The sequence below is a fragment of the Myodes glareolus genome, chromosome 24 (genome assembly GCF_982192425.1).
Source record: "Myodes glareolus chromosome 24, mMyoGla1.1, whole genome shotgun sequence".
NCBI lineage: Eukaryota > Metazoa > Chordata > Mammalia > Rodentia > Cricetidae > Myodes > Myodes glareolus.
The window spans coordinates 49738482-49754608 of record NC_142049.1 but is presented as its reverse complement, the minus strand read 5'-3'; the positions used below and the strand labels follow the sequence as shown (position 1 = coordinate 49754608).

The 16127-nt window shown below is 56.9% G+C and overlaps 1 protein-coding gene across 10 annotated transcripts; it reads left to right on the top strand.

Annotated features, from left to right (window-relative positions):
• The first annotated feature begins 1311 nt into the window (after positions 1 to 1311).
• On the top strand, positions 1312 to 15496 carry Kcnc3 (potassium voltage-gated channel subfamily C member 3). 10 transcript variants are annotated; one of them, XR_015736410.1, is made up of 6 exons: positions 1313 to 2060; positions 5754 to 6861; positions 9039 to 9233; positions 9468 to 9595; positions 11593 to 11652; positions 12627 to 12705. XR_015736410.1 is itself a non-coding variant. In XM_087901507.1 (5 exons), the coding sequence occupies exons 1-4, from the start codon at positions 1419 to 1421 to the stop codon at positions 9569 to 9571; spliced, it is 2049 nt and encodes a 682-aa protein (XP_087757633.1). In that variant the 5' UTR covers positions 1312 to 1418; the 3' UTR covers positions 9572 to 9595; positions 11593 to 11824. The 10 variants fall into 10 exon arrangements, 7 of the variants coding, with proteins under 7 accessions (XP_087757633.1, XP_087757632.1, XP_087757631.1 ...); XM_087901507.1 differs by lacking the exon at positions 12627 to 12705 and having other exon boundaries at positions 1312 to 2060; positions 11593 to 11824; XM_087901506.1 differs by lacking the exon at positions 12627 to 12705 and having other exon boundaries at positions 1312 to 2060; positions 10834 to 11824.
• The last annotated feature ends 631 nt before the right edge of the window (positions 15497 to 16127 follow it).

The following is a 16127-nucleotide window of genomic DNA, read 5'->3' as shown; positions in this document are numbered from 1 at the left end:
GGCCTCGTGGACCATCCCCTTGGGTCTCTGACACCGAGTCTTTCCATTCCTGGCCCAGACCCCGTGTCCGGTGAGTGTCTTTCCCCTAACAGATGTCTCATTTTCCGTCCTGCATCCCACCAGGCTGGCGGTTCCTGAAGCTCTAAATGCCCATTTTTAGTGCCCCACTTCTCCATCCACTTATCATTCTCATCTTTCTCTGGACCATTGAAGATGTTCCCAACCCATTACAGGCCCCGCCCACTTGTCTGCGTCTCTTCCACCCATCGGACCCTCTTCCTAAAGAAGTCCAAGTTTGCAGCCTCCAGCAGGAGCTGGTGGTGCACGTCTGCCATCCCAGCTACCAGGATGAGGTTGAGGCAGAATCAGGATAGCAAACCTAAAGCCTCCCTGGACTCTACAGCTTGCAGCTTCGGCCCCTCCCTAGCTTCCATCCAGAAGTTCCCAAGCCTCTCCTTCCACCCCTTCCCACTATCCCGGTCCCCGGTCCCCGGTCAGCTTTTCAATCAGGTTCCGTCTCCACCTCCAGTTCTGGTTCCGCCCCTTCCTCGCCCCCAAGTGAGACCCTTCCCCTCATTCTTCCGTCCCAATAAGGACTGTTATTGATTTCTTGGTCTTCCAATCACTGTTAACCTAACTAACCCCCCCCCCCCCCGTTCATCTGCTTTTCCAATACAGGTAGGGGAATGACCAGTTTGGTTTCTTTGTCAGCTTCTCCTCCTGTGATTAAGCCTATTAGATTTTTTTTTTTTGTTTTTGAGGTAGTTTCATGTAACCCAGGCTGGCCTCCACCTCACTCTGTAGCATGACCTTCAACTCCTTATCCTCCTTCCAAACTCCCCCCACCCCCCGGCTCCACCGCACCAGTCTCTTTCTCATACCTGGCTCCTAGGTCTCCATTTTCGCCGTACTGCTGAGTTAGGCATTTTTAGGGTTCCCTTGACGCCACGCCCTCTTCTAGGTACAACCCAATCCCTGAGCCTTCTCTGCAACCCCACCTACTCTAACTAGGCTTGGTCGGAGTCCGTCTAGCCGTGGCCCCGCCCATCCCCGCAGCCCAATCAGCTCTTGTCCTCCCTTCACCTATCCAATCGCGCTCTCCTCATACAGTCATCGTCTCCTCTCACCCAATCAGCTTGGACTTTCCACCCGGGCCCCGCCCCTGCTACCCCGCCCCCAGCCCCGCCTCCTTGTCCAATGCTGAGCTCAGTGTGCGTTTGGTGGTTCCACGGGCGCCAGGTGCTCGCGAGCAGCAGCTGCAACCGGCACCAACGCCGCGGCCACCAGAGTCTCCGCCGCCGCCGCCGCCTCAGCAGTGCGCGCAGTTCGGCCCCGCCGCGTGCCCGGCGGGTGCCCCGCTTTCCCGTGGGCCCGGGGGCCGGCGCGCCGAGCCATGCCCCGGGCTGCCGGCGGTGGCCATGGGGCGGCACGGCGGCGGCGGCGGCGACAGCGGTAAGATCGTGATCAACGTGGGCGGCGTGCGCCATGAGACGTACCGCTCCACGTTGCGCACCCTGCCGGGGACTCGGCTGGCCGGGCTGACCGAGCCCGAGGCGGCCGCGCGCTTTGACTACGATCCGGGTACAGACGAGTTCTTCTTCGACCGCCACCCGGGCGTCTTCGCCTACGTGCTCAACTACTACCGAACCGGCAAGCTGCACTGCCCAGCCGACGTGTGCGGTCCGCTCTTTGAGGAAGAGCTAGGCTTCTGGGGCATCGACGAGACAGACGTGGAGGCCTGCTGCTGGATGACCTATCGCCAGCACCGCGACGCCGAGGAGGCACTCGACTCCTTCGAAGCCCCCGACTCCTCGGGCGCCGCCAACGCCGCCAATGCTGGAGGCGCCCACGATGCAGGCCTGGACGACGAGGCGGGCGCAGGCGGCGGCGGGCTGGACGGTGCAGGCGGCGAGCTCAAGCGTCTGTGCTTCCAGGACGCAGGCGGAGGCGCCGGGGGACCTGCCGGGGGCGCGGGCGGCGCGGGCGGCACGTGGTGGCGGCGCTGGCAGCCCCGTGTGTGGGCGCTTTTCGAGGACCCCTACTCGTCGCGGGCCGCCAGGGTGAGCGCGCTCTCCGAGCACCCTTAACTATCCCAACCCCTCTGCTCCCAGAGTACTCCATGCCAAGTCTCCCCCACCCCTCCCGTCTCCGCAGTCCTCTGGAAGCCCTCTTTCCCTACAGCCGGAGTTCCCTATGCCCCTTCAAACACACTCCTCCCGAACCTTCAGCTTATCCCGGGCCTTCCAAACTCCAACCCACTGCTCGAAGTCATCGTAGATCCTGAGAAATGGCTTCCTAACTGAAAATCTCCCGGACTTCCCTCGCAGTCTCACCCCTTCCTTTCCCACACACCTCCTGAGACCTTCAGAATGTCTCAAGCCCTCAAAATGTCCTTAGCCAAAACTCAACTCCCCATTCCTTGAACACCCTGAAGCCCCTTATTCCTGGTCCTCGGTGTCCCAGACCTTAGAAACACTTCCAGCGTCGTTGTTGTCCCCTCTCCAACTCTCCCTCATTCTCCGCCTGGGCCCAATTTCTAGATCTGTTTTTCTCTAACTTTGGACCTCCTGGCTGTTTGTGATCTTTTGCTCCTAGATCTCAAAGTTCTAGAAGATCCCTGTCCCTGCAGAACCCCCAGGACCCCATTGAACCTCCAAACTGCTGGTTCCAGTCAGGACAGTTTCCCAACGTCCTAGCTAAAACGCTGAGTCGGGGGGGGGGGAGCTTTGTAAAACTCTCCTCCCAGATTTTTCCTTCACCCTCTTCACCAACCCCTGCAAACGACTTGCCCCATAGAGCTCAGACTTCCGCAATCAGGACCCACTCTTCTGTCTCCAGAAGGGCCCCATGCTTTCCCTCTCCTCTTTAGCACCTCAGTGTGTGCCCCTCCACTTCGAACTGCCCCGCAGTTGGCATTATACCCCTTCCCTCCAACCGCAACCCTACCCTCTGCCTCTAGGACCCCTTCCCACCTCCATTCCTCCCTTGCCAGTTACTTTCTCATTCTGCCAAGTGACTTTCAGAAGTTTTGAGTCCCCTCAAATCTAGAGACCCGACTCCTGCTACTCGCCCCTAAGTCATCAGTCCAGAAACTTCTCAAATGGTTTCCGTCCCCACCCCACCCCCTCTTGGGATAGCTCAACCCGCTGGGTTCGCCTCCGTTTACCTCCCCTGATGTAAACCCAGAACCCTAGAAACCTCTAGGTTCCCCCAACAATCTCTCGGGGGAAAAAGTTTGTGAGCCGCTGTAGATACCCTCTTGATAGCTCTGGCTAGAGCTTTTCCTTCTTCCTAAACTTCCTCCAGGTCGGGAGACCCTAGAGGAGGGTGTGTGGGAATAGCTAGGGGAGTAAATTCAGGACAAAAGAGGGCACTAGCAAAAGTGGGGAGCAGAGAGCCACTCCTCCCCTTCTTCCTTCCCCCCTCCCGCCACCTCGCCGCGTCCTGGGCCGGGAAGGACGCAGAGCCGCAGTGCCGCATTCAGGCTGGGGGGGGGGGGGGACCGGAGGCTTCGCATAAAGTTTTAGTCCCTGAGAAGCGCTGAATTGGCGACATTTGGGGTTGAGTTGGGAGGAAGGGGAAAGAAAGAGGGGCAGGAGGGACATGGCCCCAGATGCACCTTCGCGCATCTCCACCCCCACTCGATGCCTTGGGGCGCCCTTCCTTCCTGTGACCCATTGAAGGGTGCTGAGACTGAGAGGAAGTCTTTGGGTGATGGCCAGGCTAGGGGTCCAGAATGGCTACGAAGGTCACGCATTTATTAATTGCACCGATTTATGATTTGTTTGTTTGTTTGTTTAAATATCCGCTGTGTGCTGGGTACTTTCCAACCTCCAGGTGGACCTTCTTGCAAATTGGGAACTCAAACCACCTTCAAGCTCAGGGTCCAGCCCTCCCGGCTCTGCTTTGCTTTCTTTCTAGAACCTCGGTACCCTCCCATGCCTTCTGCTTCGGAGTCACTTCAGGGGAAACCAACCCTGCACCTGTGACTGCAGCGGGTGCCCACCCTTTCTTGGACTCCTGGGAGGGAAGGGGTTAGGCAAATTATAGGCACGGTGGCCTTTAACTGTGAAGCCAGAGCCTTAGGTACTGCGGCTGCGCGCGGCTTGCGGCGCTTCGGCTTGGAAGGAGTTAAGAAGGCCACCAGGCCACTGCGGCTGCGCACTGCGGCGGGGGAGCTGTCCGTGGTACTGGCCGCCGGGCGCCCTGCTCCGGGCCCGGCCGACCCGCCCCCACTGCAGTACCGCAACCTGCTGGTTGGGGGCGGGGAGGCCCCGGGCATGCGCTCTGCAGAGACCTCTGGCCTTTTCTCCACTGCAGAAAAACCGTGTCGGTGGTCTACACTACTGACCACTGTCCCAGCCAACCCTAAGGCCCAGGGCCTGCTCACCCTTCAGTTATTAAACTCTGACTCAAAGCCTGGGCTCCTGAATTCACCTCTCCATAACCACAACCCCTCCCCATACACAAGGCTTCCTGGTCCTCTTCCCACGTCAGATTCCCCCACTTGGCCCCCTTCTCTGGGCTTTGCTTGAGGTTAAACGTCCAGACCCCCAAGCACATGCCTTTCTCCCACAGTCTTCTCTTTCTGATCTTCTCTCATCTTATAAGACAGCCTTCCCTAGGACCTTGACTCTCTAGTCCCAACTTCTTCCAGATCCTAATCTAGCCCTCTCTTCCTCACTATGTAGCAGGACTCTGGGTCTTCCCCACTTTGACAAAGCATAAGCTACTCACCCCCCAGTTACTGGACTTTGGCCCAAAGTCCAGGCCCCTGAATTTACCCCTGCAGAACCATAACCCTCCCCATCCACAAGGCTTCTTGGTCCTCTTCCCTCTCCTTAGCCTTAACCCAGCAAGGCCTTCCCTCTTCAGCTCCCCCACACCCAGTCTTTCATTCCATCCCCAAACCACCCCAGGTCTGTTTTTAGCAGATCACTTGCAGTGGGGTCCTTAGAGCATAGCCATTCTCTGACCCCCTTATCCTTGCCCCGACTAACTGATCCACTGTACCCTAGTAACAGCTCAGATCTCACTGTGTTCCAGGCACTCAGCCAAGCACTGTTTTTGGAAGCAAGCCCTCTGTACACTCACCAAATCTTCATAACAATTCCATTAAAAAAGAAAATTCAGATCCAAAAAGCTTAACCCTTGTTCCAGTTTGACAAATCCAAATCCAGGCATTTGAGAGAGGCCTAGTGGCAAGCAGGCCTCTTATACTGGCTTCTCGGGAGGCAGGAGGACTACAAATTCAAGGCCGGCCCGGTCAAATTAGCGAGATCTTGTCTCAAAATAAAAGTTAGAAAGAGGGCTAGGGATGTATCTTGGGGACAGAGTGCTTACCTAGCTTGCATAAGGCTGTGGGTTGTACCCCCAGTGCTACAGAAATAAGATCCAGTGTCCCCATGCGCCCTCGCCCTTCCCCAGGTCCAGGTTGAGTCCCAAACCTCTGAGACATGGGTAGTGTGGTTGTCCCTCTCAAGCCCATCCCTGAATAGAATATTGAATCCTTCTGGGGAAACCTGATATGGGAAGCACCCAGAAAGTGCTCTTTCCCTGGGTCAGCTGTGGCAAGCTTCTGCCCTGAGCCTCTCAGAATGGGTTGCTAGAAGTGGCAGAACCATGACGTGGGGACACTTGGATTCTAATGGGATTTGGGCCCTGAGGTGGGGGATGGGGGGCGAGCAGAAGGGTCTTTAGACTCCAGCGATGCAGATGTATTGGTCCCCCACCCTCTCTCCTCCCTCCTGCAGTATGTGGCCTTTGCCTCCCTCTTCTTCATCCTCATCTCCATCACCACCTTCTGCCTGGAGACGCACGAGGGCTTCATCCACATCAGCAACAAGACGGTGACGCAGGCCTCCCCGATCCCTGGGGCTCCCCCAGAGAACATCACCAATGTGGAGGTGGAGACAGAACCCTTCTTGACCTATGTGGAAGGCGTGTGTGTGGTGTGGTTCACCTTTGAGTTTCTCATGCGTGTCACCTTCTGCCCGGATAAAGTGGAGTTCCTCAAGAGCAGTCTAAACATCATCGACTGTGTGGCCATCCTCCCCTTCTACCTGGAGGTGGGCCTGTCAGGTCTCAGCTCCAAAGCTGCCAAGGACGTGCTGGGCTTCCTGCGTGTCGTCCGCTTCGTGCGCATCCTGCGCATCTTCAAGCTGACCCGCCATTTCGTGGGCTTGCGTGTGCTGGGCCACACGCTCCGGGCCAGCACCAACGAGTTCTTGTTACTCATTATCTTCCTGGCTCTGGGGGTCCTCATCTTTGCCACCATGATCTACTACGCTGAGCGCATTGGTGCCGACCCTGATGACATCCTGGGCTCCAACCACACCTACTTCAAGAACATCCCCATCGGCTTCTGGTGGGCTGTGGTCACCATGACCACCCTGGGCTATGGAGACATGTATCCCAAGACGTGGTCTGGGATGCTGGTTGGGGCGCTGTGTGCCCTGGCTGGTGTGCTGACCATTGCCATGCCTGTGCCCGTCATTGTCAACAACTTCGGCATGTACTATTCACTGGCCATGGCCAAGCAGAAATTGCCAAAGAAGAAAAACAAACACATCCCCAGGCCTCCACAGCCTGGCTCACCCAACTACTGCAAACCTGACCCCCCACCTCCACCCCCGCCACACTCCCACCACGGCAGTGGTGGCATCAGCCCACCACCGCCCATCACCCCTCCCTCCATGGGGGTGACTGTGGCTGGGGCCTACCCACCTGGACCCCACACACACCCCGGGCTGCTCAGGGGTGGTGCTGGGGGACTGGGCATCATGGGATTGCCTCCTCTCCCAGCCCCTGGTGAGCCCTGCCCACTGGCTCAGGAAGAGGTGATTGAAACCAACAGGGCAGGTGAGGCTGGGGCCAGCACTGGGGGTGCGGGGAGACCTGGGGAGGGGAAGGTGGGCAGGATTGCAGGTGCAAGGCTGGGACCAGCACTGGGGGTGCAGGGAAACCTGGGGGGAGGTGGGCAGGTGTGAGACTGGGAGCCAACACTGGGGTTGCTGGGAGACCTGGCGGGGTGGGGGAGGTGGGTGGGATTGCAGGTGCAAGGTGTCTCTTAGGTTCAGGCAGAGTGGGGTGGAAGGCAACAGCAGACAGAAAAGACAAATGGCTAGGAGGCTAGAGAGGAAGCAGGAAGGACCGTAGAGACAGGCTCCATGTGCAAGAGTGTTTCTGAAGGTGTGTTTGTTGCCAGGCTGCTCTGAGCGGACCGTGGACAGACAGCATAGTGAGGCTGTTTGTAGACTTGGAAACCCAGGTATCTGGGGCATGCTTTCTATCCCTTGGAGGCACTTGGTACCTCCCATCTTGGAAAGTAGAGGTAGGAGGATCAGGAGTTCAAGGCTAACCTGTGCTACCTGACCCTGTCTCAAATATCACTAGGACAAAAAGTACAAAGAGAGAAAGGGAAGGGAGGAAAGAAGTTAGGACAGGAAAGTGGGTGGATGGGAAGGAGAGGGAGAGTAGGGATTCAACACTGGGGAGCCCGAGACAGGAGGGTCAGCACATGTTCGAAGTTATCCTAGGCCTCACACATCCAGGACCCTGTCTCAGGAAAACAAACCGAGAAAGGTTTTGAGTGACTTCCTGGGCCTCCAGTCCACTCTTATCCTTTGACAGTTTCCTAGGAAAAAGATAGCTTCTATTTCTAGTTGAGAAGAAAAAGGAAGAGAGAGAAGGGAGAGAGAAAGAACAAAGAAAGAAGAATTCTTATAACCCCAGTACTTAGGAAGAGGCAGGAAAATCAGGAGTTCAAGGCCGATTGGAGCTACATGAGACCCTGTCTCAAAAAGAAAGGGGCTCAGTGTAAGTAAAACACAGGGAGTCTCACATGACTCCTAGGAAGGCTAGGGACAAGTCTGCATACCAGCGCAGTACATGACTATGGCAGACTGTGCCGAGGCCAGAGGTGGGCAAGTCAGCACGGCTGGTCTGCCAAGTATCACCATCACTTATGAGAAGGAGACAAATGGAGTGGGCAGTCAGCAGGACAGCGTTCAGGACACACCTACATGCAAAATAAGAGGGTTCTGTGGGCAGAACAGCCAGGGTGTGGAGCTGCAAGGCAGGGTCTGCAGAGGCAGTATGAAAAGCTGGGGTCCCCAGAGTACCCCAGGGAATTCTTGCTATGGCAAGAGTCAACCAGGCCTAGTTGATCACACCTGTTATCCCAGTATTTGGGGAGCCGAGGCAGAAGGATGAGGTGAGTTCAAAGCTAGCCTGGGCTCTAGAGCAAGACTGTCTCAAAGGAATTTTTCTAATGAGTCAGGCCAAGAAGAGGGAGGAGACCAGAACACTGGTGGTTGTGCCTGACTGCGTGCTGTGTGTGTCCTGGGGGACTCTGCTTCTTGCAGGCAGTGACCTGGGTGTGCTGGAGGAAGGAGTTGAGCCCCCCCAGGCCTTAAGTAGGTCAAGAAAATGAGCTAGTCTGCCTGGCCCCCCATCTTGTTCCCTTAGCCACTGACCCAGTTTTCCACCCATTAAAAATAGCTCAAGTCAGAGCCTAGGGGACCCCCACCTCACCCTCCCTCACCTGTCACCTCCCAGCCCTTCCCCACCCTGCCCTTTGCAGCACCCCACACTTGTCCCTAAGCAACCATTCTGCAATCCGTGACATCCTCCCTGTCCCCTCTCAGCACCCAGCACCTTAATGCTGGTTGTGCCCAGCACCCACTTTTGTTTTGTCTTTTGTTTTTTTGCGGGGGCGGGGGCAATCTCACTATGCAGCCTGGACTAGCCTCAAACTCAGAATCCTCCTGCCTCAGCCTCCTGAGTGATGGGACGATAGGTGGGTACCACCATGCGGATCCACAGTAACTACAGCGGCCCCTGCCACTCTCCCAGTACCAATTATGAACGTTCCCATACTCACACAAGACCCAATCGCCACTTTCTAGCCCTCGCCTCTGCCTCTCAGTCAGCCACTGCCCGCACCCTTCGCCCCATTGTCTTCCCCGCCCTCCAGCGTCCTCCACTATCACCTCTCCCTTCAGTCTCTGTTCTGTCTGTGACCCCTCACCTTGCAGTGGACCCCCGTCCCAATGGGGACCCCGCAGCCGCTGCACTGGCCCACGAGGACTGCCCTGCCATCGACCAACCAGCCATGTCTCCAGAAGACAAGAGCCCGATCACCCCCGGAAGCCGGGGCCGCTACAGCCGGGACCGAGCCTGCTTTCTTGTCACTGACTACGCCCCCTCCCCTGATGGCTCCATCCGAAAAGGTGAGGTGCCCCCCAGGAGCTCCCCAGAGACCCTTCCTCTCTCTCCAGCCCAGGGGAGGGAGGAGAGGGGATGGGGGAGGTGCCAGACTTCCCTCTGTGTCCCCCTCAGCCCCAAACTACCTTCTTCCCTATCCTTCTCCCTCGCCTTGAGCCCCAAGTTTCCTCACCTTTCTTTATTTCATCTCCATCTTCCCCCACCCACCCTGACTCTCCGGCCTCTTCCCTCAACCCCAGCCACTGGTGCTCCCCCACTGCCCCCCCCATACTGGCGCAAGCCAGGCCCCCCAAGCTTCTTGGCCGACCTCAACGCCAACGCAGCGGCCTGGATATCCCCCTAGTGGACGAGCCCCCTTCCCCCTAGGGTAAGTAGTTCCCCACCACGCCCCCCCACTCCCCTGCCTTCTGTACCTCCAGCTAACCTCTGAGAACACGCTCTCCCTGACCATGACCCTCAGCCATGGTGAGCAGCTGCACCCAGTTCCTGACACTGACCCCACCGTCACCGCAGGACACGCCTAGTCCTCACTAACACTCAAACTAACCCAGCCCCAGCTCCCACCTGTGACCTGTTCACCCCATCCCCACCCCACTGCTGCCTCTACCCTCACCTGTCTGCACCCCTCTCTGGGTGTTTCTATCTAGTCACCAATGTGGGTTGAATGCCTGGACAGTCCCGCGTGCAGGATGGAGTGAGCCAGGCGAGTTCTCCATAATCTTAAGAGCTGGTAGATCTCCGATAGCTGGTAGCTATCAGAGGAGAGACAAGGACACAAGAACCAGGAAAGCAGGGCTATACTAGAGGCAATAAGATGGGTGGAGCAGATCATGAGGCTGGGAGCTGGTGAGAAGCCGGATGAGAGTCTAGCAACAAGAGGAGGACCTAGCAGGAACCAGGTCTGTGAGAGGAAAGTGTGAAGAGTCAGGCCAGTGGTCAGTCAGGAGGGGCAGGAAAAGCCAAGCATGGCGTACACATCTGTGAATACAGCACTTTGATGTTGGGGTAGGGGGATTGTGAGATTGAAGGGTTAGAAAACAAGATCCTGCCCCCACCCCCCAATTTCTTGTTTTAGCTACTATACTTTGGGGTGGTTTGTTACACAGCAGAGGTAGCTGTTACACTGCCCCACCATGAGGAGGGAAGAACTTTCCTGGAAGGCTCAGGTTCTCTCTGAGGTACCTTCAGCCTTGGTGTGTCCTCTCAGTGTGAACAGTGCTATCTGTGTTGTGGGTAGGCACCGCACAGCTGACTTTGGGAAAGCTGTCTAAGAAAATGACCTGAGACCTGAAAGAAGAGGCCAAGTGCCCAGCCCTAAGTGCTGAAAAGGCTGGGGAGGGGGAGGCTGGGTTTGAACCTTGTTTATAGAGCTCTTGCCTAGAACCCCCCGTGAGGGGCGGGGCATGGCTCAGCAATGGAGTACTTGCTTAATACATCTTATGTTCTTCTACTTCCCACACTGCACAGGAAGGACGGTTGGTGTGGCTGAACAGGGAAGGGGTACAAGGGCATCTGAGCTGAAGCTTAGTGCTGGGGGAGGCAGCTTTGTCTTATACATGACAAGAAGTTGCTTGAAGGTGTTTATCTACTACCTGCTCATTCTAGAAACAACACAGCACCTTCTTTAGAAATATAAACACATGAAGAATCCTTGCTCTCGGCCTAAGGCTGTATGGAACCCCCATGTTCCAAAGACCTCCAGGGAGTGCCAGCTGGGAGCAGACAGGTGTGAGAACCTAGGCAGTGGGGTCTGTGTGCCTCTCCCGTCCATGTCCTTCCTACGCCCACCCCATCACCTTCCATGCCCATCTCATCACTCTTTCCTTCCTTCCTCCCATCACCCCACCCCCGCTTGAACCTAGACCTCATTCCTTACCCCTTTGTTGAAGGGTTCCTGGTGGGGTGGAGGGTAAGGCGGAGTGTGTGGGGAATCCCGGGGGGAGGGGTGAGGCCCTTGCTTTTCTTGCATATGATACCAAAATCCATTCACTGAACTCAAATGATGGCCGGAGCTGCTGGGGCTGACTGAATTCTCTGCCCCAATGTTCCCCTACTTGCCTGCCTCTCTGCCCCAATATCTTCTTTCCTTACTGACCTGTTTATATTTACCCTCTGACCTTCTGACTCCCATACCCAGCCCCATTCCTTCCACCCTTGGCCCCCCCTTTCCTAGCCACCCCGGAAGCTCCTGCCATATTTGATGTCTCTGGCTACCCCCATTTCACCGCTCCCATCACCCCCGGAAAACACCAGAGAGGAGAAAAGCATCCAGGCGTTTCTCCGTCCCCCCAACAGTGAGCCTGTGTTGGGGTACCCCCATCTGCCTCCCATTCCCCACCCTTGACTCTCTGTTTCTGTCCCCAGCTCTTGTCACCGCCTGAGACCTCGCGAGACCCTCGGGTTCCCCCTGTCCCTTCCCCCCAGGTTAGCAATTGGGAATGGTGGGAGGGGGTGTCCCTGAGACACCGGGCTTCTGTCCCCCACCCCAGGCACTCTCCTGCAGTTAGAATACACCTCCTAGCCTGGGATGCTTAGAAAAGCCATCCCAGTACCTGGTGCTAGCAGAACAAAAAAACAAAAAACAAAACAAACAAACCCACCCATCCACATGGTCCAGATGTGGGATCCCACAAACTGTGTGACCTTACTGCTTCCTGTCACCGGCAGACCCCATCAATTTTGGACTCTTCCACCTCATCCTATGTCCTGGACTCTTGAAAGATGTCCATGTTGAGTGTAATGGCTTATGCCTTAGTCCAAGGCCACCTACCTACTGAATTTGAAGTCAGCCTAGGCTAAATAGTGAGTTTGAGGCCAGTCTGGGCTGCATAGTGAGATTGAGACCAGCCTAGGCTACATAATTTGAGTTCAGTCCAAGATATACAGTATGTTCTAGGCCAGCCTGGGCAACACGGTGAGATTAAAGCCAGCCTGGGCTAGACAGTCCCAGGGTATCTCCTCCCCCTCCCTGCACCAGGCCCCAGCTCCCCCTGTGCAGCCCCCTCCACCAGCTGCTGCCTCCACCCACCCCACCCCGCCCTTGCCGCCCACCATCCCACCTCGCCGACTGCTGCCTTTGGGCCTCAGACCAGGGGACCGTGGGGAGGTGGGAAGAGAAGGGTGGGCAGGCTGGGTGGGGCGGCTTAGTGGGCACCACCCACCTCCTAATCCTTTCTCTCCCCTTCCCTGTGTCTGCACCTTTCTTGTGGATGCTGACTGACTGCGATTTCTTCACCTCTCTCTCCATCTCCTCGGCCCACCCATCCTGCTTATGGGTGTTTCTTCCCTCTCCATCCCTCCTCTCTCTGCCTCTGTGTCCCTGTTTGGGGTCTCTGTGTACCCTCACCCTGGCTCCTACCCCACGCACCCTCCCACCCTTGTCTCTGCTCCTTCCCCAGGTTACGAGAAGTCCCGCAGCCTGAGCAGCATTGTGGGCCTGAGCGGGGTATCCCTGCGCCTGGCGCCCCTCGCCACTCCCCCAGGCTCGCCCCGGGCCACGCGCCGAGCTCCCCCAACCCTGCCCTCCATCCTCTAGTGCTCCCTCTCCCGTGGGGGGACTGGGGGTGATGGGAAGGTTGAAAGGAGCTGGGAGTGGGGGGGGGCGGGGAAAGGGTTCTTTAAAAAAAAATAGTCATTAATAATATGCAAAAGAGGTGATGATGCCAGCAGACACCCTCGGGCCTCTCTCCACATACTAGAGCCTCCAGGATAGAGGGGGTGGGGCCGGAGCCTGTCCTCCCCCTACTCTCTCCCCTTCCCCCCCAAAAAAAGCAAACCTCAGGTTGTCATGAGCCATAGGACACCTCTCCCATCGACTCCTGTAAATAACTAAAAGCTGATTCCATCTTGGGGCACCCACTCCAGTTTGCATGCCTCCCAGACCCCCTCTTCAGCAATAAGCCTGTCAGGAGCTGCTTGCAAGTGAGTTGGAGGGGAGGCCGCCGGTAGCTTATGGGGTCTGGGGTCGGGACTGGCATTTTAGGGGTTTTCCTGCTCACCCCCCAAAATGGTGACCCACCCATCACTAACTGATTCAGGAAAAACAAACAAAAACCATCTAGGAACATGTAGGGAAAGGAAAGCAGGTTGATGAGCGGCAGCCTTCAGGAGCTCTGCTGGGGGTGGGGGGTTCTGCCAGCCGCTCCCGGGCTTGGATGACTCCAGCTGGTGCATTCCACCCACGCCCGCCTCCAGGGATCTGCTCCCTCTATTCACTGCATGGACTTAGCCCTCGAGGCCCACAACCCTCCACCCCACCCTGTCTCCACTCTCTCAGAACAGGAGACTAGCACCCTAGACTTCCGGAGATTGACCCTGGCACCGTGCACTCCCATCCCCGCGCACTCTGGCGCCCCACACTTCCATCACTCCCAGACCCACCCACCACCGGCCTGGTCTGTACTTCAGTGCTCTTCCACCCTCCCAGACCCTTTCCTTGTATCCCAGCTCACTTCCAGCCTCTGGGAACCGGCAGTCCTCGTAACCCGGACATTGCTCAGATAAACCCACAGCCACTCAAGCTTCCCCCGACCCTAGACATCACACTCCTCTGTCCCAGGTACCTCTTCCTGGATGGGCTCGGCCTGTCAGATTCCAAGGAGCTCCCACCCCACTCAGCATCTCTGCCTAGGCAGTACCCTCCTCAAAGCCCGTCCCACCGAGATGGTGCCAAAACACAGTTTCCCAGAGTGTGGGACTCCTGTTTCCTCTTCGTGTGCTGTAGTTTACAGAGCGCACAAACGACCAGGTGTTTAAAACGTGTATGCTCCAGGCACTGCATACCTGGCTGGTGCGTACTGGCAGCGCAGCAGCTGGGTGTGCCCTGTGACACTGAGCAAGTCAAGGACAGTCAAGCACACAGCCTGCCTAACGTGCTACGGTCCCGGGGTTCAATCTCCGGTAACCCCTTTTCCCCTAAAACAGCCCCAAAGTGATCACAGAAGCTGTGGCCCGCGTGGTGGGAAAAGAGGACATGCTCACCTCGGCTAGGACCTCAGCCTGCGCTTCCCCGCGTTCCTTGCCCTACACGTGCCACGTTCGCGGTGGAAAACTTTCTCAAATCCCTTCTTGGCTCCAGTATGCTACCTCCCCCCCAAGCCCAGAGACCACACTGGTCCCAGAATCCTAAACAAACTCCCCTTTGGAGCAGGGTGGTCGGCAGAATTAGCAATCTCCCCCTTGTTCCCACAGCCTCAGGGAACCCTCCCTCGGTCACCATAGTGTCAGTGGGAGTGTCCTTGGACCCAATTCTTGATGCAACGATTCCTATGCAAGGGGCGTTTTGAGTCCCCCACACACACACCCGTCCCCAGCCTTCCCTTGGGATTTTAAACCCTGGTGAGACAGGGGTTGAGGGGTGGGTGGGATCTGGTAGGGACAGGGCAAAGGGCTAGGGGGCTCCAGACACTAGGGTATGGGGTGAGGACTCCTAATATTGCCAAAGGGTTCGACTTCTTTAAACAGCCCGTACTATTCTCCCGTCCCTCAAAAGAGACAAATGGGGCGGGGGAAGGGGTAGGAGTCCTTTTTGAAGGGTACCAGCCACTTCCCACTGTCTCCCCCTGCTCTCCAGTTTCCCACACGTATCCAGCTTTTTAGTTAAGCTTTAAAAGAAAAAAGAAAGCTACTATCACTATAAATGTCTACAAAACGTGATTTTCGCCCCCTTCATATCTCCCAATTTACCAAACTACGGGGTTCCGGGAGGAAGAGCCAGGTCCTGGTCTCCCTTTTCCCCACGGCCGCCAGGGTGCCTGCAACTGCACGCATGCGCTGCATGACGCGCCCCCACACACACGCATGCGTTGCGCACCCCTCCTGCGCGGGTTGGGGGGGGGACGACGCTCGGACTTGGGGCTGGGGGCGGGCCGACGGGGAGGAATGATTGGCAGGGGGCAAGGGGGTCTTCCTGAGCTCAGCAGCTCCCCTCCTTCCCCACACACTCACAGCAATAAGTTTCTCTACTTCTAGTGGGCGGACGGGCCTGGCCTGGCCTGGCGCGGGAGGGGCTGGCCAAGGGGCGCTCTCAGGGATGGGGGCGGGTCCTGAGTCTGGGGGAGGGGAGGTCTGCAACTCTGGTGCTAACGGCGGGTCTTCCTGGCCCACCCGCAGGCAGGGAGGGAGGGGTCGGCAGGCTCCTCCCCCAAGCCTCCCCCACGCCCACCCAGGGTGCATGAACCACCCTCGCTGCCGCATGTCAGCCCTCCCCCACAAAGAAACAGTGTCATGTCCCTCCCCTGCCCAATAAATGATTCCTTTTCATTTAGAAGTGGCTTTTCTGATTTGGGTCTGGGGTACTCACTGGGAACTTAGAAAGTAGGTGGGAGCTGGGCTAGGTGATGCTGACCTAAGAGGTAAAAGAAATATACCCTGGGCAACAAAAGGTGAAAGAGGGCTGGGAACAAAGCTTCCCAGAGTCCCCCACCTAGAATCCCCCTATGGGACCTGATCTTTTGGTCTCCTTGGACACTGGGGCAAGTATGGGCCTTGGCCTTAGTTTCCTTGATGACAAACACGAACAGCCCTCTTACCCAGAATGTATGAGAGCCACAAGTTTGGGAACTTAAGTCCTAGAACCCAGGAAGAGTCCTGGGTAGACAGATGCTTATGAAAACTGTCCTCATGTGTAGATAACCAACCCTGGAGCCTGGCAGTGTGGGGTTTGGGTCTTGGTTCACTCACCCTGTGTGCCCTGAGGCTAGTGGCTCAGCCAGTTACGAACACTCTGAAAGGGTCAGAAAGACGTGACTCACTCTCTCAGCAATCATATGGGAGATGCTGAGGAGACAATGGTTTGCCTAGCATGTAGTGGGACACCGAGACTTTGTATTGTGTGCTGACCACCCCGTCCCTAGGAGGATCTCACAGATTACACCATGTAGTGGGACACTGAGACTTTG

What these genes read in the sequence shown, in the direction of transcription:
- Kcnc3 (XM_087901505.1), top strand. Translation starts at nt 1,419, where the DNA reads ATGGGGCGGCACGGCGGCGGCGGCGGCGACAGCGGTAAGATCGTGATC. An exon ending in GATTGAAACCAACAGGGCAG is followed by an intron (nt 6,862 to 9,038) that starts GTGAGGCTGGGG and finishes CTCACCTTGCAG; the next exon opens with TGGACCCCCGTCCCAATGGG. An exon ending in TGATGGCTCCATCCGAAAAG is followed by an intron (nt 9,234 to 12,626) that starts GTGAGGTGCCCC and finishes CTCCTTCCCCAG; the next exon opens with GTTACGAGAAGTCCCGCAGC.